General features: G+C 33.2%; 1 protein-coding gene and 2 long non-coding RNA genes across 3 annotated transcripts in view; 2 read left to right on the top strand and 1 right to left on the bottom strand.

The window, feature by feature from the left end:
• The first annotated feature begins 2833 nt into the window (after positions 1 to 2833).
• On the top strand, positions 2834 to 4861 carry LOC141485195 (uncharacterized). The gene is made up of 3 exons (XR_012467086.1): positions 2834 to 3309; positions 3647 to 3822; positions 3886 to 4861. It is a non-coding gene; the product is annotated as an uncharacterized lncRNA (long non-coding RNA).
• A 145-nt stretch (positions 4862 to 5006) lies between these two features.
• LOC141485196 (uncharacterized) lies at positions 5007 to 7442 on the bottom strand. Its single transcript, XR_012467087.1, has 4 exons — positions 6752 to 7442; positions 6426 to 6531; positions 6174 to 6354; positions 5007 to 6118 (listed from the first exon to the last, which is right to left on the bottom strand). It is a non-coding gene; the product is annotated as an uncharacterized lncRNA (long non-coding RNA).
• A 12302-nt stretch (positions 7443 to 19744) lies between these two features.
• LOC111509189 (uncharacterized) overlaps positions 19745 to 20870 on the top strand; it is a 40822-nt gene continuing 39696 nt past the window's right edge. The window contains exon 1 of the mRNA XM_023164881.2: positions 19745 to 19858. Coding sequence (XP_023020649.2) covers positions 19826 to 19858 — 33 coding nt within the window. The 5' untranslated portion in view covers positions 19745 to 19825. The remainder of the gene's footprint in view (positions 19859 to 20870) is intronic.

Below are 20870 nucleotides of genomic sequence, written 5' to 3' on the forward strand. Positions count from 1 at the left end.
CTCCCCTGTTCTCCAATGCACGAGCCGTCACTGGGTATAGGCATGGCAACTCTATGTCTTTTTATTACTCTAAGGTTTTTATTATTGATTTTGACATCTGACACAAATTGAATCATTCCATTCTGGCGAATCTTATTATTAATGACGTCACTACGAATCGTTTTCAATTACACGCTCGAATGAGATTAAACCCTAAATCTGATTTTTGCAATGTTGCCAAGTTCAGAACTATGTTGAAGGCGGCTTTCTTTTATGATCCAAAAATTATTATTGCTTATTTACGTTTTGTGGGCTCTGTTTTTGATCTGGAACTACTGACAGAGTTTCCTATTATATTCAAATGTAGAACAGATCAGATAAGGTTAGGTCAGGTCAGGTTAGGTTAGGCTAGGTGAATTCAGCAGATGATTTCAGATGAATTTCCTCTTTTTTACCATTTATTACCAATTTACCGCTATTTTTGTTTTCATATTGGGACGTCAGTTTCGGAATAACGTTGTTCTGCATGTATTCATTAGTTTTTTCAAATAATTCCATTTTTAGCGTATTTTCCTTCTCTGTATCGAAGGCAGCTTTTTTTATGATCTAAATATTAGCAATGCTTACTTGCGTTTTGTTGGCTCTGTTTTTGTTCTGAAACTACTGGAAGAGTTTCCCATTATATTCAAATGTAGAACAGGTCATGTTAGGTTAGGTTCGGTGGGGTTAGATTAGGTTAGGTTAGGTCAGATTAAATTAGGTCAGGTTAGGTTAGGTCAAGCTGGGTTAGGTCAGGTTAGGTTAGATCTGGTCAGGTTAGGTCAGATTAGGTTAGGTCAGATCAGGTTAGATTCAGGTCAGGTCAGGTTAGGTTAGGTTGGGTTAGGTTTAGTCAGGTTAGGTCTGGTCAGGTTGTGTTGGGTCAGGTTAGGATAGGTCATGTTAGGTCAGTTCAGGTCAGGTTTAATCAGGTCAGTAAGTTTCGAAAAACTATAACTTTTTCTTATTTATCGCAATTTTTTTTCATATTACTCAGAATGAACAATTTTGGAAAGATTGGCAACGTCGCATTGTAATCTTTTCACAACATGAAATCCATGTTTGACATTTGACGCTTTTGAAGATGTCTGATTGATGAATTTTTAATCATTGAAATAAGCGATAATTTTAATTATACTTTGTATATTTGTGAGAAATTCACTTTTTGTATGGCTCTGAATTACTATTTTATGGGTACTGGCATATGTTGCAAGTCTAAAAGCAGTGAATCCAAATTCGAATGTTTGTGATTTTTTCTAACAGAATGAATGAAACCACAAATTTTCAATTGAAAAATGGACTGAATATCTAAAAGATCACATGGCATATATAAATTTCACATGGGTTCAAGATATGGTAATTTGAATATTCTCTTGAGAGAATTTATTATTGATGAAAGCTGTTCCCCAAATTGAAGTTAAATATTGTAGATTTTAATATACCAAACATCTCAATATGAGTATTCCAACAGAGACTTTCATCAATGTATAGTCCTAAAAATTTTGTATTTTGTCAATATTTAATAATTTTTCATTTTTGTTTCATAATTTCAGTAACAACAAATTAGTTTAATCATTTTGTTGTTAAAAGCCAAATTCTCTTTGTGATTTTGTTCTTAGTTATCAACATTAAAGAAGACTTTTCATAATTCAAACCTAATTTATGATAATGTAACCAAGAGGTTAGCAATATAATGTCATTAATCATGTTATTGTTAACTTCTTTAGTATCACTAGAAAAATAATGTGTCATCCACGTAAAACTTAATATTTCCTTTAAACAATAATTTTGAAACAGAATTTATGTAAATCAAAAATGAAACTGGACCCAAAATATGCTTTTGTAAAAATATAAAAAAAATAATTTCATTTGGCTGTGAGGATATAGGCACTTTAGTCATGATAGTGGTAATAATGGTTTCTAACTTACCTAAAGTCTAAGTAGGAAGTGTTGCATTATAAATAGACATACAAGCTATTAAGAGCTCTAAAACATGATTTCAGTTGATTAAGTAAGATATAGTTGATTTTATTAGTGCCCACTAAGTACTCAATTAGCAAAAGCAACTCAAAGAAGAGTATTATGATTGAAGTAATTTGAAAACTAACTGGAAAATACTGTAAAATTCAAATCATGCAGAGCAGATAGTCCTGAAAAAGTTTTATTTGAATAACTATGATCTAAAAATTGTATAGTAAAACATTAATATTCTTTTTCAATATTTGCAATTCAGATTTTGAAGTAGCACACAATAACAAAATGAAAAATGAAAACAAGTAAGTAATCCAGGGTGTCGTATTTCTGCAGATGCATTTTCTTTTAGGCTGCAGGGAAAACCTATAGCACCAACTTCACATAGTCGTCTTCACTGATCAAGTTGATTATAAAGAATATAAAAAAGTACATATGGAGAGTCAGCTTTTACTGTTCTATTATTGAATCGAACCAGTTAGAACCATTCAATGTCAACGTATAATAAAAACATTCAATTTCAATGAATAACTTCACACCTACCCCAAATAATAAAATCACAAATAGCTTTTTATGAGTATGAAAAATGAATACTTTGAGATGGCTGTGGGTCACAATTCAAATTTCCCTCCTAATCTCACTACTTTGGTTTCAAGACAAAAAACAATTTTTAGTTATCTATGATTGGAAATAATCACGGAGTGGGCGACATCTATATTTGTAATTCTGTTAAATTGTAGGATAAAATTGATTTTTTTCATAAGAAACCGTGGAGATAACATGCAAATAATAATTGTTTCAATGTATTTTCAGTTTAAACAAAAGTCACATCTTCATAATGTCTAGTCAAAATAAATATTCTTCGGTGAGCCAGTCTAATATCTATGTGTCCTTTCCTTCTGATCAGTTGTACAAAACACCTTTTGTTCACAATACATTTTTTTGTTACAAAAAATATGATTCGTGAACGAAACGTGTAATGTTAAACGTATCAGTGTCGAAAAGAAAGCGTGTTACGTTAGTGCTTATTTTACGTAAAATGAATAGCTTCTCAAAAGATCTGAATATTACAAATCGAAATTTATGGCTGGGAAAGCGGTATCTTCGAAAATGAATCAGTCATTCAAACAATTTTTTAAGACTATGTACTGGTTCATGGTTCAGTCGAAGTACATAATACGCTACGTTAGTGTGGCGTCATATGTTAGGGAAGGTTATGGTCCTTTATCTAAACAAAGATTTATTACCATTGTTTAGCTATTGAAGTCATACGTATTTTGGAATATTTGAGACTTTGTTAGCATTAAAACTATCAAAAAAGTAAGTAATACAATCTATATTTATGAATAATCCACAAACTTTCATTATATTTTAATAGATGTTCACATAATCCTTTGTTTTTCATTTTCATATAGGTTATGTCATGATATCAAACAAACTTATTAAGATGATTAGATACTGTTTTTGGTTTTTGTAAATAAATTTAAAGGTATACCTAATTATTTACTAATATTTGAAGTATAATAGGTTTCAACACATGTGCAATAATTTTATACCTATTTACACATCTTTTCAATGAAAAGAAAATGTTAGAATACCTATCATGTTTGATCAAAATTGAAATACCTACCATTTCTAATTTATTCCTTTTTTACAGTGGCATCCAAGCATGTTATATCATTTTCTGTGATGGCAGAATTTTTCAAAAATGATTCATCACAGCTGCAGAGGTGAAAATTCTTACGAAAGTGGGAATGTTGTTTTGATAGTGACGTTGTACCAGCTTTATTGAAAGGCGAAGTTAGAGCAAGTATGAGAAACTATACAGTGGAGGTATGTCCTTGATATTAAATAAATGGTAAAACTTTGAATGATTATCAAAAATTTGTATTTCAGATCTCAATTGATTTTGATGATGGCATAGTAGACAGTAAATGCTCTTGTCCAAGAGGTCTAGCTGCATGTCACCACCTTTGCATATATTCTCATCATAACATCAGTGTAACTGATAAGGCATGTGTGTGGAACAAACCAAACATACAAGATGAAGTTGATGTCATTACGAAGATAAAAGACATCTTCCAGCCTAAAAGAACAAATTACACAGCTGTTCAAACACCAGCAAATGAGAACAAACTTGATCTATTCAAGAAAGAATTGGGAGATTCAAATCCTACTGGATTTTCTTGGTGGCTAATCTTTTCGGAAGAATATGCAAATACCATGAAGAAAGAAGCATTTTTTATTGAGAAATGTGGTGTAACCAAGGCCATAGTACAGTCGGTACACCAACTAACAATAGGACAGGGGAACAATGAAAACTGGTTGATTGCAAGTAAGCACAGGATAACAAGCAGTGAATTTGGTGTTGTTTTGTCTGCTTGTAGAAGAAATAAATATCCAAAATCATTGTTTAAAAGTTTACTGGAGGGATATGATTTAAGTGGTGTGCAGGCAATTCAGTGGGGCAGGGATAATGAAAAATGTGGTGTAGATAAATTCTAACAAACTACTGGACTTATTGTTGAATCTGCAGGATTTCATCTAGATGAATGTGGTTTTTTGGATACAAGTCCTGATGGATATGTAAGTGAGAAGTGCCTGATTGAAGTGAAGTGCCCTTTCAAGTATCGCAAAGAGAATGATTTGTCAAATGACAAATCATATATTATCTATTATGACGAGTGTATCATCAAGGTGAATGAAAATATGTGCTATCTTGTTATATGGATCCCAAACGATTGTATAATTGAGAGGATTTCAAGAAATGATGAATGGGAAGGAAATCTGGGAATATTGAAGACTTTTTATTTAAGACAATTTCTACCACACATTTCAAATTAATTTGGAATAAAATATTTATATTTTGTAATCAGTTTGTTTTATTTCATATATTTTGTATATGTATACATCATTTTCTATAAGTAAAATAACTGTATATTATACGAAATCATACTAATAATTCAGTATATTGCATTATTTTATGTTGACTTTAGAACAAAAGATTGAAAAAAATCTAAATATTATTCATAATATAATTGATAGATGCTTATAATTAGGTAATAATACATGAAACTAAGATTTTGTCTCACTCTCGGTAAAATACTGTTCTACCTCCTTGATTAAAGGATATTGTAAATTGGTCAAAGCACCTATAACCTGAAAAACAGCATCAGCATGTGGTAATTGTGAATTGGGAATAAATTTTTAAATATAGATTTTCATTCTTCAAATAGCTCTTTCCACATGTATTCTCACTCTTGCAATACATTCTGTTTGTCTCACTTGTTCTGGGGTAAACTGGAATGTCGTGAAAAATGGAGGAATATTAATATGAACTCCTGCAGGCATAATGTCTTTGATCAAAAAACCTTTGTCTGCCAACACTAAATCGCCTGCTTCAAATTGATCTAAGATTTCACAATCTTTCACTATCTTCTTGTCTGATGTTGATCCTGGATATAGGCATGACACATAAGTAACTACTCCATTTCGAGCTATCACCTATCAAACCCATGCATGTGTTTCTATGGTTGTATGAACTAAATGTTAGTATACATGTATACACTTCGGTACAATATAAAATGATTCTACAGTTCGTGAAACTGCTAAAACAATTTGGCAAACAAAGTTTATTTTTCTTCTCGGTGGAATTTTTGACATCATTTGTTTGAAAATAATTTCATGTAACACATGAAGCCATGTTGTTACCACATTCGATACTGATGACCGTGACCCATTAAATCGAACGGCTAAATCCTCATGGGGAAAATTTTGTCTTACTGATCTAACTGATCTACTGATCTAACTTGTTTAACTGATCCACTTTGTTCAATTTTTGTACTTTCCAACTATAATACCAATTTATTTCTATGTTTTTTAATAAATTGAAGGAGGACATAAATATTTTTTTTCTGTAGGTATGCCTGTATACAATAGTATCAATTTGTTGTTGCCCCTTATGTATTCAAAAGAAAAATGTTCTGATAAATGGGTCACTTTATCTGATGCTTGCTGCAGACCTTGCTTGAGAAAATAATTTTCAGCAACAATTTCTGCAGACATAGGTCCTGGGGGTATGGTTTCTTTTGAGGTGGACGGTTGTGGATCAGTCAGTTCCGTTTCATATCTAAAATAACAACATTCTAAGAAAACATTTGAAATTGATTATTGGCAATACTTACATAGGATTTTCAGAAGTTTCTTTCATGTCCAACTTTCCTTTTTCTTGTTCTCTTTTCTGGAGAAGAAAACTTAAATTGTTTTCCAGTATTGTGTGAAAACAATGTGGGTCCATTATTTTTGTTTCCATCAACAAAGTGGCAACTGCACAAAAATGCACCAGGGCCTGGTTGTATAGTTCGTCTATGGTAAATTTTAGATTGTTAGCCAAGTTAAAAAAATAATATATAATCATTTCAAGCCTAACTACTAACCTTGTTACCTCAATCCAGCAGTTTCTAGTTTTTGAATCCTTGGGAAAGCTAATGTTCCTCGAACATTATAATGCTTGCAGTCGGGTGCCCAACACTGTACCATTGTCTGTAAAAAAAATATTTAATATCAATTATTATTGATTTCGTTGCACAATACATTCAAAATATAAACAAATTCAAATCAGAAAAGTTTAGATTTGAAATGCTCTTGGTTTAGATCTATCATTAAGAATGATTATTAATCAATTATTTGAAATGGTATGGTTCAGTTCAGTTAAAATTTGTACAAAATGATTGTGTACTCTATATTACAGATTAATACATACCTTAAATTTCCTCTTAAAAAACACTAAAATCTCTATAAGACTAACAAACTCAGATGACAGAATGCTTTGTTTAGATAAAGGACCATAACCTTTCATAACATGTGACGTCAACACTAACGTGGCGTATTTTGAATAATCATAAAAGTTATTGAAAGTAAGCTAGTCGAAAGGTTGGTTATAAATGAAATGATATACAGATTCAAAATGAAGTAATGATTCATTAAACATTTAATTTTAATAAATCATAAGAATAATTCATTGTTACCACTAGTACGAACGTTCAAATTAAAGTGGAAATTGATCACCGAAATATTATTAATATTATGAGGGACTTAAAAACCTGAGGCTGAGTTTGAAGTTATTATATTTTCAAGAATATTATTATTGTTTTTTTTTGGGACAGAAAGTTTTTGGCTTTCTACTACTCCATCTTGATACAAAAAAATGTACCTATGATTATAAACTACCTCATTGATTGGGCTACCTATTTTATCCATGGAATTGCAGAGAGCATATAGGTATAAGTATCTTTCATAACATTGTCAATCGATCGAAAACCTCTAGCCTTCATTTCGAGCACATTCTTTTCACCAATAATTAATATTTTCGGCTGTCGAACATGTTTTATTATAAATTTCACTTGACTATTGCATTATTTATTCACGATATTCAAAACAAGAGTTTGTGAAGTTTATAAAATATACCAATTAGATTTAGGTTTCAAATGATTCAAAACATTATAAGAATAATTTATATTTTTTTGGCAACTACAGCACTTACAATTTAACTTTTTCCAGCTCATTTGAATTAAATATGATTCATTTCATATTTTTTATAATTTAGTACCTAATGTAACGTGACATCCTAGTCAATTCCAACGACTACCCACCGGGATCTAGTCACTTCCATTAGACATCAGAGCCCTGATTTCTGATTTCCGCCAGATGACAGAGAGTGTGAGAAGAGCGTTGAAAACTTCTTGTTTTAATTATTGTTAGTAAAGTTTTGTTCCTTTTCCGTTACCAGTGCTTTTGTTACACTGTGCTATTGACAATCAAAGTGATTGCCTTTGCCGAATTGAGTTGTCTGAAGAACTGGCTTACTTGCGAGCCGCCATTCAGTGACTCTTCTTGCCAACGCCGAAACCATTTACCTCCCCTTTATATTATTTGGATATTTTAACGTTGGTCTGAATAAAACTACAAAAAATTATGAAAAATCCTATTTGTATGAAGTGTTTCATGTAAATATGAAAGTATGTGAAAAAGCTGCGCACATTCCGTTTTTTTGTTCCAGTAAGTACTGAATTATTTCGACAATTGACTCGTCCAACAATATTAAAATATCCCATACCACCGTATAGAAGTAAACACAAATAAATTCACTTTCGGTCGGCTTCTTTAATATGTCGGGTTCAGATTTCACTTTTTGCTGGCGTGTGGCGGGACAGGAGGGTGTCGGCTAAGAGCTATCGTGCACCTCTGCACGGGGTTCGATAAAAGAATATGTGACCATGATCTGACTTCATCATTGCTACGAGGAGTTCCTAATAAATGTCTCACATGATTATGAACTGTTTGGGAATTGATAAAAAATAAGACAAGGTGTCGAAATAAACGTATATTTTGTATAGTAAGATTATACAATTTAGGTCAAAAACTTATGCTGATCTAATCTAAAGGTTTTTCAGAATGATGATTTTTTGAATTGTTTTTTTCAACATTTGTTTTCAAATTTCTATTGGCAAATTTCAAAGTATAATAAATTCTTACCCTTGTGAAAAGAGAAAATAAATAATCCAAAGGAAAATTATTACAAGGGTGAGAAATGTTGATTTTTGAAAACATTGTTTTGAGCTGGTTGCCTATGAAATCATTGGAACATGAATTGTTGAAGTGATTAAGAAATTTTGTCTCTAGATAAATTATACTTTGTAAAAATGAATCTGGAGGCATATATAAACTTCCAAACTGTTTGGCTCTCGAAGGTTTACAGGGATTTTTTGGAACTACCACAACAGATTCAGTCGGTTGCGCTGTAGGTCAACCACGCATAAAATTCAAGGTGGGGAATTTCGACCCAAATATAGCGGAGAGTGAACTCACTTGTGTTTACTTCTATAAGGTGTCCGTCCTATGGGAAACTTCCCGCCAATTAGAAACACTAATTGGTAGATATTTTGACGTATGTTTCGCCAGTTTTGAGGGATTCTGTTAATTTACTCACTTCCGGCGAATAAGCAAAGTATAACCACGTGATTAGAAAACACGTTGCTAACTAATACTCTGAGTACTTAAGCTAAAATAAGTTTATGAATGATTCGGAGTAAGATAATCGTACCCTTAAGTTTATGAACGCAGCCCAGAAAATCGTGCTTCATATATAACCACGGATGTTCAGAATTATCACTTGAGTTAGCTACTCATATTCGAAAAAATCGTGAGTAATCTAGATAATTCACATATGATGTCGATTTCGGAGAAATTTTTAAAGAGAAAATCTCAGATGAGGAAGAAGGCATTCTGTAAATTTGAGCTACTTATTTTTTTGAAACATTTATTAGAGATATTTCTGAAATTATTTCAATATTTGACAGATGTGACGTCATCGAGAAAATTATTTCAACGAGAAAATCTAGTAAAATGTCATTTATGTTTGTTTTTGTATGCATTTCATTATTAAAATGTTATCGAGGGTTTTTACAATTTGCGGACGTATGAAATTTTGAACGAATCTAACTATATTAATGACTATCATGAGATAGATGAACGGAGGTTAACAATTGGAGTATTTGAACGAGCTGTTGGATACCTGGGACGTGATGATCCTAAAAAAAAGGCTACTCCAAATGGACATTGTAGCTTCTGGGACTATTGAATGCCAGTGTCTCGCTTGAGATAGTTTCAAAATATTTTTGATTTTCATATTATTATTATTTTAACGTAAAATGGTTGAGGCTCAAGCCCTGTGCTCGAACTTCCGACCCATTCGGGAGGCGCGCCAGCATTATCAACCAATGAGAACTCCCCACACCGTGAGGTAAGTGATCATTGGCTCCGAGAATCGTGTGCCCTGAGAAGCAGAAGCGAACCAAGAATGATAGCCCCTATATTTGTGCGGCCCATATATCTGCCGTTTTAAGGCAAGCCGGTATGATCTTGAAATTCTAGAGTAGAAATGGCATTATTCCATTAAGAACTCCTATGATCAGAACAACCATTTCAACAGAGTGGTGTGGGTGAAGTTTGCGGAGTTCGACAAATAAATCTCGATATTTCATCTGTTTCCCCTTTTCTTTCCAGACAATATTCGTTTTATCAAGAGCTGAAACCTTAACAAAGAATATCGACTTATTTTGATTTTCAATAAGGGGAATATTAGGCTATTGACTGGTGTTTGCCTAAGGGCGGGAAATTACTAGTTCCAATACCGTAAAAGTGACAAAGATCATAATACAGCACCCGTAATTATTATTATTATCATTATTATATATAAACAAAAAGGTGTTGCTCATTCGGTTCTTTCTCCGATACTTTCTGAGGGCGCGCCGACATCATTAACCAATGACCACTCCCCACAACGTGAGATAATTAATCATTGGGTCCGAGAATCTTGGGCCCTGAGTAACCGTAATGAGCCAAGAAGGACAGCCATCAGCATTTGTCCAACCATATTTTTACTGCCATATTGTGGCAAGCCGGTATGATTTCAAGGTTTAAGAGTAGAGAGGGCTTCATTTCACCAATTATTCCAACCATTTTACCAGAGTGGTATGGATAGAGCCTCAAGAGTTCGAAGAGAGGATCTCGATATTTCATTCGTTTTTCGTCTTTTTTCGGACGATATTCGCCTCACTCGGAGCTGAGAATTGCATGACAAATATTGTAATATTTTGCTACATCAGGATTAAATCGATGGTAATTCATCTGCCACTCGAACAGATGCCTTAGAAAGAAATGATCCAATTCCTGCTTTCTCACGTCGCCGGTAAAATAGAGAAAGGGATTCAAATCCTGATGACTTTACAGGCTCCATCCAGCACCAATAGAGAAAAGGAAAGTGAAAATAAAAATTAAGCCTTCATATCACAAAAAAATATTTGAAATGTGCATATAATGGTTATTCAATACATTGTATATTTATACAGTTGCATTTCTCTAAATGACTGGTATATGAGTATTCATTGAAATGTTTTATACAGTGTATTTTGAGAAAACATATATCTGTATAATTATAACGTTTTTCGGTAAGAAGTGGTTAATTTGAGAAAAGTTATACCGGTATATTTATACTTATACTATCCTCAAAATGATCGATGGACATATATATATATATATATATATATATATATATATATATATATATATATATATATATATATATATATATATATATATATATATATAATCTAGAAAGGTTCATGCAGTCAAGCTGCTGGAAAAAAATTCCATATTGGAATGATGCCCAATAGGCTGAAACAGCTGTCTACCGGTGGCTCTTGAATTGAAATCAATATGGGAATGATCAAAGAGTACTCATCTATTTATTTTTTGATTTTCATGGAATTATTTTCCAGCAGCTTGACTGCATTAACCTTTCTATATTTTATACATATATATATATATATATATATATATATATATATATATATATATATATATATATAATCATTTTCATTTCATCGTTCATGATCCAGTTTCATTCTGACATTCGTGAAAAGGTGGGTTAGGCGCTTCATGCAAGAGAATATACCAGAAGGTTTATGATTATTATATATAATAATAATTATCATATAATTATTATTATCGTTGTTTTAATGAAATATTTATAATTATTATGCATCTCTTCATAAACAACTTTCTGTTCAACTCGTTTCTATAGATTATTTTTATCGACAACTTTACTGATGTATCTAAAATTTCAATGTCATTTAAATAACTCACAAAATGGGAAACTTTCTCCTAATTTAATAGACTAGAAAAAACATTAATGACGTGTTCACATTCGTAGATCCCCAACCAAGAAAACTGTAATACAAACTACTGCGACTATAATCCGTTCGACAGCAGCGCCGAATAAAAATTATCAACAATCAATTTAATTTATCTACCACCTTAATGCAACAATCAAAACAATTCATTTTTACAAATCACTAATAGAAAGTAAAACGGCGTGCCACGCTGATTTACTTTTTATTAATATTCCTTTGAAAATAATTGAATTATTTTGTTTGTTGAATTTCAGTGATACATGAATTAAATTGTTTGTCGATAATTTTTATTCGGCGCTGACTTCGGGCGTATTTTTGCGGAACTACATAACTGCATATAATATGTATGTCATTAGTCATACTACGGTAATAATCCGTTCGACTGCAGCGCCGAATAAAAATTATCAACAAACAATTTAATTCATGTACCACTAAAATGGAACGCCGTTTTACTTTCTATTGGTATTTTGTAAAAATGAATTGTTTTGATTGTTGCTTTTAGGTGATACATGAATTAAATTGATTGATGATAATTTTTATTCGGCGCTGCGGTCGGACGGAATATTGTGTTACTATCACTAGATAGTTCGACGCTAGCGTCGAATTGAAATTATCAACAATCGTTTTAATTCATGTAACTATAATTATCAACAAACAATTTTATTCATGTTTCACAGAAATTGTAGTAAATTATTCGATAGTTACAAAAAAGTATATATGACGAACATTCACTTCCAAAAATTCCAAACAATGAATCTATATTATAACTGTTAGCAACTTTTCATAAAACAAATTAATTCATGTAACATTTTAAATCAAGTGTCATTCAAAATAGTACAAATTTTGCGAACAATCGTTTTTAATGTGTCGAACAATTGCATGAATCAATTAAATTCAAACAAATAAATTGTTAGTTGAATAAATTGAGAAATGAATATTTGTGACAATAAAAAGTAAAACGGCGTTCCATATCTTACAGTAATAATTTGGAAAATGAAAATGAACAACCTCCTCAAAAGAAAGCAAAATCACACTATTAAGTCATCAGTAAGTTAATTATATTTTTATATTTTCTGATCAAAGTGTGCATTTATCTGTGCATTGAGTTCGCGCATATGTGGGTTGACTCAAGGGTCAGTAAATGTTAAATCTACTCTCTTGGTAGATTGAAATTTACACAATTTTCATAGCATATTCTATTTTTAAATTAATCATTAATTTCAACTTCGTTCTTGTGAAATATAATCTGTTCAAAATATGTTTTCCGTTAATCAGCTGTCGCCCCCATACGAACGACAACTCTCAGAAGTTTAGAAACTTGTGCGAGCTAAGGACTAACGATTTCAACGTGTGATTCCTAACATGGTTGCAGAATCATCCCAGCTTCAACCAGATAAATTCTCTCGAGAAAAATATCTGGTCGAGGCGGGATTTGAACCCACGGCCTTCCGATCGTGAGTCGGGCGCACTACCATCGCGGCCAATTCCACAATAATGCAATTAAACACTTGCTTGAAAAATAAATTACATAAAGAGTGACAAAATTGTATTATTAATCAATAATACAGAAATATCATAGAATTTATTATTCAATAAATTTTTCATAATTTGAGTAATATATTGCAATAACTAGCTAAGATTCTTGGGTTTACTGATATATTAAAGCCACACTGAAATCTTTTCAGTACCTAACAATCATCACAGGAGTAACGAAATATTATTACTGAAACTGAACAGTTAAACACAAGACATACTATCAATGTTATATAAAATTTCCTTAATATAATAGTACTCGTATAAGAATACACTAATTTCCATTTTAATTTCTATCATTTATATTATTTTTGGAGTAAATCATAAAATTTTTATGTCCGATACTTTGGTAACATACTAGACCAATTCATCATCGACAAATTGTCATTGTCACAGTTACTGATTTAAATAATTGAGTTATAACAATTTGAAATGAATTTTTGATTTTTTTATCTTTGTTAAAATAAATATTCCATTTCTACATTATTCCATACTAGTTCCTGTCGCAATCTGTTCTTTTATACATATTACATGTACAAAATGATTTCGATGTTTCACATCTGCCAGGCGTCCCGTGACGGCTCCCATTTTTTTTTATTTTACATTGCTAATGTGAACAGATCGCAAAATTTTTAAAATTCCCAAATCAAGAACTTCATGCTGGGCATATGTTTCGAAGATCATCTGCCACCCTGCTAGTGGATGCAGGTGGAGACATCACTGATATGAAGAGGCATGAAGGTTGGAAGTCTACATCTGTGGCGGAAGGATATATAGATGATTCCATGAAAAATAAAAATGTTACTGCAGAAAAAATTTTTGATTCGATTAAATAACCGTTTAACAGTTCCAGTTATGAAAATATGAATATATGAAATCCAACTGTTCGAGTTTCTCATTTAATTTCAATAACAGAAAATTATTTTGTTCATGACATAATTCGAAATGTGATTATAGAAATTTTTAATCAACAAAAGGTAAGATCTCGTTGATCCTTGGCTCGCACAAGTTTCGATTTCTGAGGGAGAGCAACAGCTAGTTAACAGAAAAGACATTTTTTAACAAATCCTCATTAGGGATATCCTTCACAACTAAATCTTTTTTGTTCAATTGACGATTTATTTGTTTTGTAGAAATTCATAATAAATATAAGTTAGGGAAAATAACATTTGTCTAATTTATACTAATATTTTCATTTGTTACGACCGATTCAGGTTTATTGAACCATTCTCGAAGGAATTGACTCACATTGACAAATAAATCATCAAATATACAATAACATGTTCAATGTCTTTTAGGTACCTGCAATAGGTACCTGAAATAACACATATGTTATTTAAATTATCAATACCTTATCAGAGATACCAGAACAATCATAACATATCAGAATTACTGACTATTGATACAAAAACACTACTTGTTGATTGCTACATTGGTATCCTTTGGTATTTGAGCAATCCGCGAGTAGTGTTTTTGGATCAACCCCACTAGTTGTGGATTGCTCCATAGGTATTCATTGTTATTTAAGCAATCCACAAGTAGTGTTTTTGGAACAATATTCAGTAATTCTGATATTTTGATTGTTCTGGTATCTCAGATGAGGTATTGATAATTCTGGTAACATTTTTGTTATTTCAGGTACATATTGCAGGTACCTGAACAACAGTGACCATATCATTATATATATATATATATATATATATATGATATATGATATATGATATGTACATATACATGATATATATATGTACAATTTGTTTGTCAATCTGCGTCAGTTCACTTGAGAATGGTTTAATAAACCGAAGTCGGATAAATAAAAATCTCAGTGGAAGTTAGACACAAATTATCTTCCCTACCCTGTATTTCAACCTCATTTCGAAATATTCCTGTTATAGTCATAGAAAAAGTATGGTATTGTACTCGAGAGAGATATGCAGTACTCGAATGATTTACGACAAACTTCATTCTTACGAGTTTATGACTACATTTCTCGCTCGTTGAATAATATACTTCACACCATTAGAAACTGGTGTGATAGTATAGACTGCTTTTTGAAAGCAGTCTATACTATCACACTAGAATTTTCAATTCCTAGTTTTGTGAGGATTTTTATTTTGCTATGGTGATCGAAAAGGACTACATCAAGCACATTACCTTGTATGAGCCTGAGGGTGAGGAACGAATGGCTCCAATAAATTCGACACTTCTCCTTCCCCACATTGGATTCAATATCCCCCGGAGCGTAGCGCAACACCGGTGTCTTGTCAATACCGTAAAAGTGCCGTGGATGGTAATAAAGCACTCTTAGGGCCACGTTACGTCGATAGATATAGGCTGACACCGTATACGCTGGACATGCTGACAGGTGCAAGTGTGCAAGTGTGTCAGGATCCTCTATACCCATCACGCGACTGCGGTAGACGAAGACATTGAAGACACCACCCTGGCATTCCATGATGGATCTCTCAGTTTCCGACTTTGTTCCATTGCTTTTACCGGATTAGTCAAAAGGGGGATATGATTTTTCAGTTTTGTAGAGTTTTCTAAATTGAACTTCCCCTTCTGACAGGGTTTTTTTTATTTTCTCCTATTGGTCTTTGGAGTCCAATAATCCCTGGAATTATGAACACATTGAGAGGCTATGTACAAGGCGGATATCTAAAAGAGACTAGCGCTCATCCGTGGAATATACAGGGCGTTCCAAAACTACCAATCTACAGGGCGCTACAGAGAGACGGACCGAATTGGCGTGTGCCATATTCTTCGAGGAGCACGCAAGTTTGAATACTATTTTTTTATGATTGCTTATTGCTAAGATATCACGTTGCTTTGTGGCTAACTTTATACTTCATAATTGTTAGAGGTGTAAATGCATATAATTTGGTAATATCGCTATTCGTATCTGATTGCATATTTTTGAATAACTATATGGTATAACGCATGCGCCTGAGCTCAAGCAACGTTTATTAGCGGAACTGCCCCCCTCATTGGAAATGGTATTTATGCATTCTCCTCCCTTTTCTGCTTGATATTGATTTATTTATAGTTACCAAATACTTACTGTTACCTACTTAGTTTTGCTTATGGTATGACTAGAGATAGATAACGGTTTCTCACTTGCGTCATACGCTATATAATTGCTTGCTACTCTCATTTACATGCCAGTATATCAATTCGTTGAATTGAATAAGCTTATTGTTTTTTTTTGCTGAATATTCAATGCCTGCTTAGTAATTTAATACTTACGCTTCCAGTCCAGTGGTTAATTATTTTTTTCATAGGTTAATGTTTGAGGATCCTGTACTACATGAAAAACTATGATTATTGTTGTTAATAAATTGGTTTAGTAGTACGGTTTGTTGTTTCAATCAGAGTTGGTGAATTGTAAGATTGAGTTTGCGAAATCGGGTATTTGTCTGGAAATTTAATTTACCTGGCGCCCATAAATAACTTTAAATTCAGTGACATTTTATCGAACCACTCCTTCTTCACTGAAGCTAGCGGCAAATGCCCACTTGTCATCCGACACCTGTGGACGAGGAACCTACCCACTGATAAGGCTCAGTGTCGAGATTTCATTTTGGCGCCCAACGTGGGGCTTCGTGAAATTTGATGTAGTATAGTTTGAAAGTTGAAAATAATGTGACAATTCTGAAGTTGATTTTTTTTAATATTTACAACACTTGTCCACCATCTAAGTAATCAGCTTTTCAAGTGGAAATCGCAGTTTGTGATAAAAAAAAGATTTGGTGAATACCAAAAATACAAATAAATAAAATAAATTCGTGGAAACAAAACTTAGACGCATGAAGATGCACTCGAATATAAAAAATACATACAGATACCTGATAAATGGTCCTGATGGAAATACTTTCACTTCAGAGGTTAGGTGAGATTCTTTAAAAATCCTCTAACGAGTATAGCCGTTAGAGGAATTGTCTGACCTGACATTATTATATCCAGTTCGGAGACATTTATCTTCTCGGGGAAAATCGATGCCTGGGTTTGTGTGGCATTAAATTGAACCAGGTTACTTTCACCACAATTCGAAATCACTTCTAGATCCTCATTCAGATATGCAACCCCCTGCTGCCGGTGAAAATGTGCCTACGTAACCGATGTCCTGGAATCCAAATGGAATGACGAGACAAGTCTGCTGTCATCAGCAAAACACTATATTGGATTCTTGTTTTTTTTTTAATAAGTCGTTGATATACAATAAAAAGAGAGTTGAAGACAATATGGATACCTGAGGAACACCAGCGTTGATGATGAAAGTATTCGAGAGATATCCATCGACGGACACTTGCAGAATGATCCGACAAGCCATATCATCGAAGTTTGGCTAGCAAACCCTCATGCCACACAGTGTCAAAGGCTTTAGAAATATCAAGCGCAATGCGGGCAATGTTCCAACAAGAAGGAAAACCCCTTTTTTGTAAGACAGGTTCAAAAGTCTGCAAAATACTGCTGCGAGTTCATTTGCGCACTTTTTGAGTATGATGACGGACACTTCATCAGGCCCAGACGCCTTATTGATATTGAGCTGTTTCAAAATTCGCCTGACTAGACGCTGTCGAAAAGTAATTTCCGGCATTGTGGATTTTAGTGTGGGAAATCGACTGAGGAGTGGGACCCAAATTGTTCAGCTGGTAGATTTGCTATTTCTGTGGATGTTGTTGCAATTGAACCTTGCTTGTATTAGTGGAGAAATTGTGGATTTTGTTGACCAGAAAAATCTAGACCCTTTGGGATTGGCAAGCAGTTTTTCCGTAATTATCAGATGGTGAAGTTCTTTTTTTCATTGATCCTAAGTTTGCAGTTATTGCGAGCATCAGCAAACCTAGTTCGGTGTTTGGCACTGGAAATGTTGCGCCACTGCCGGTAGGCGAGATTTTTGAAAGCGACAGCTTGCTCGCAATTTTTGTTGAACCAAGGTTTTCCGTTAGAAGGATGTTTTATTGAAAAATGAATAAATCCATCCATTGACGATAGAATAACTTCCGTGACTTCAGAAGCACAAGATGATGGACCTTTAGAGCTGAAACAAATATCTAGCCAGGGGAAATTTCGGAAAAGGTCTTGAAAATCTTTTTATTCAGCTGATCTGTAATGCCAAACTTTGCGCGGTTTCGATTTTTCCCCAACATTCATCGGAAATTCACTCAACACTGAAATGAATTTGTGGTCAGAAGATCCCAATGGAGACCTTACGGTGACTGTGTAAATTTCTGAATTGATTGTTAGGTATAGATCCAGAAGACTAGCATATTCTCCATCACAGTCAGGAATCCTGGTTGGCTCATTTATAATGTGAAAGTTCGCTGCTTGCTTATTGCAAAAGCCTCAGCTTCGCGACCTTGTTCGTCATTGATATTAGAAAATTTGAGCCATTCGATATTGTGGACATTGAAGTCACCGAATATGGAAATTTCGGCACTCGAATGATTGATTTGTAGAAAGTCAATGGTGGCAAGTGGAGAGAATAGTGCCTAAATTGTGTATCGCTAGGTGGTCGATGAACGCAGCATATGAAATTGGTGATCTTCTGTGATATTATTTTGAACCACATAACATAAAATTTTTGGGGTTCTAGCATTTCCTCTTGTTGAAAACTAACGGAGTTTGTTGAAGCACTGACTTCGATTTCTGTGAGTGCAAGAATATGAGGACTATTTGATTGCAGATAGATGTTGATGCACTGAGTTTATATTTGAGTTCAATACTGTAATGTTGCAGAAGTCGATTTTGAAGTTGCTAGTGGGCCTCTTAGCAACTATAGTTACCATGCTATTTCCCTGTGGACTGATGTTAGGTATACCCTGCTGACTGTTAGAAATAGTGGTTTTTGAATAACTTCTGAGGGATGATGACCTTGAATCAGCTCCCACCCGGAGATCCGATTGGGGAGCTTTTTTACCTCCGGAGTATTTCGACCCTGAAAGCGCCGTCATGCATTTTTCCTTATATTTCTTCCCTTGAAATCGGAAACAGCAACGAAACGTTAGCCCGAAAGCAACTTCACGCTACCTATACTACCTATAAATGCTTTCTTAATATTGTATTTTCTTTTCTCTGCTGTTCAGTGATGCATGTGTTTTCGTAGCATTAAATTTTTCTAGCTTTCTATTATTTCAAGTTGATTTTTGTGTGAAATCTTCATCTCTTGTTTTCGTCGAAGATGCAACAAGCTAGAGGATCATGACAATGAATATTTTCCTTTGAAAACATGGTAACTTTTCCTTCAAATTCGTGAATTTGAGTATTTTTCAAACTGCACAAAGTTAAATTGAAGGTACCATCATCGCAATACATTTTGCCTGGATACGGCTCACCCATCAATAAACATTTTGCGAATTGAAGTCTAACTGTTATTACTTTATGGTTCTTCAAAATACTAATTAATAGTTGATTATTCGCGGCATAATAAACGCTAATCTTAATCCAAGCATATATACTGTTCGAAAGAATACTATTTGGGTTATACGGATTTGCGTATCATCTTTATTAAAAGAGGAGTCAAAGCAAGTGCATATTCATAATTGATCACGATGTCAAAGATATATCTTCTGATCCTGTTTTTGGTGAGTGTTTCAATCGTTTCGTTTTATACATTTATGTTGAAAGTTGAAAGCTACTTTAACATACCATGGTTGTGATATGTATAAAATATGGTTTACTTACACAAGCATCGATGATTCTAGTAAGTGAAATATAGTGTTTCCATTTTCAAGAGAGTTCTTGGTATAAAGATAACTTGTGAAATGTGGAAAAATGTAGAGTGAGTTCAACCAAGGAAAAAGTGCATCTATCAAAAATCTTTCAATGAATTGAAAAAACGTATCATTGACAAAAGTTCATACTAAAAAATTCAATTCAATCAGGTGATTCTTCAGTTTCAGTTTCAACCTTCAGCCTTCAGTTTACAGAAAACAAACAATTTTGGAACTTTTCAATTCTAAAATTTTTTGGATGAAAGTAATTGAAATAAAGAAAATACAAATTTCACTTGTCAACTACTATTTCTCTAACTTATTGTTTGTTAGTGGTTTGGTGATTTTGAAGATCTGTATCACTAGTAGTCAGAGCGATATATGTAACGAAAAATGTGAATTTATAAATCAGAGATTTCTATATTACAGAAAGTGGTTTTGGTGGATTTTATGTTAGCTTTTGTTGAGAAAAAAAAGCTCCTCACTGAGATCTTTATTATTATTATTATTTATTGTTTTTCACGGCTTGAAGTTTTGATTGTTCAGAATATTACTGGAGTTTTTTCCCAACACCACGGTTTGGTGTCTCAATGAACATGTCGAGAGTTGCTTCGTTTCTGATATATAGAGCGTTGAAGTTCGAAAAATGTAGTATTTATAAAATATCCTTACACCGATTCAACTGAACTTCGCTACAGTTATTTGAAGCGCTGAACAAGTGAGGCGCTTATTTAGCTAGTGGCGTTTCAGTGGACATCACAGCCAACAATATTGAGGAAAAAAACGTCACTACCTTTTTTTGTAGTTTTATGATTAGGCAACTGAAAACCCATGTTTTTTGTCCACAAAGTAAATGAGCAAAATGTCCACCTTCTGATAAAAT

This window comes from Leptinotarsa decemlineata, unplaced genomic scaffold (genome assembly GCF_025532065.1).
Source record: "Leptinotarsa decemlineata unplaced genomic scaffold, Ldec_3_MD MMD2_tig00026314_RagTag_RagTag, whole genome shotgun sequence".
Classification (NCBI taxonomy): Eukaryota; Metazoa; Arthropoda; class Insecta; order Coleoptera; family Chrysomelidae; genus Leptinotarsa; species Leptinotarsa decemlineata.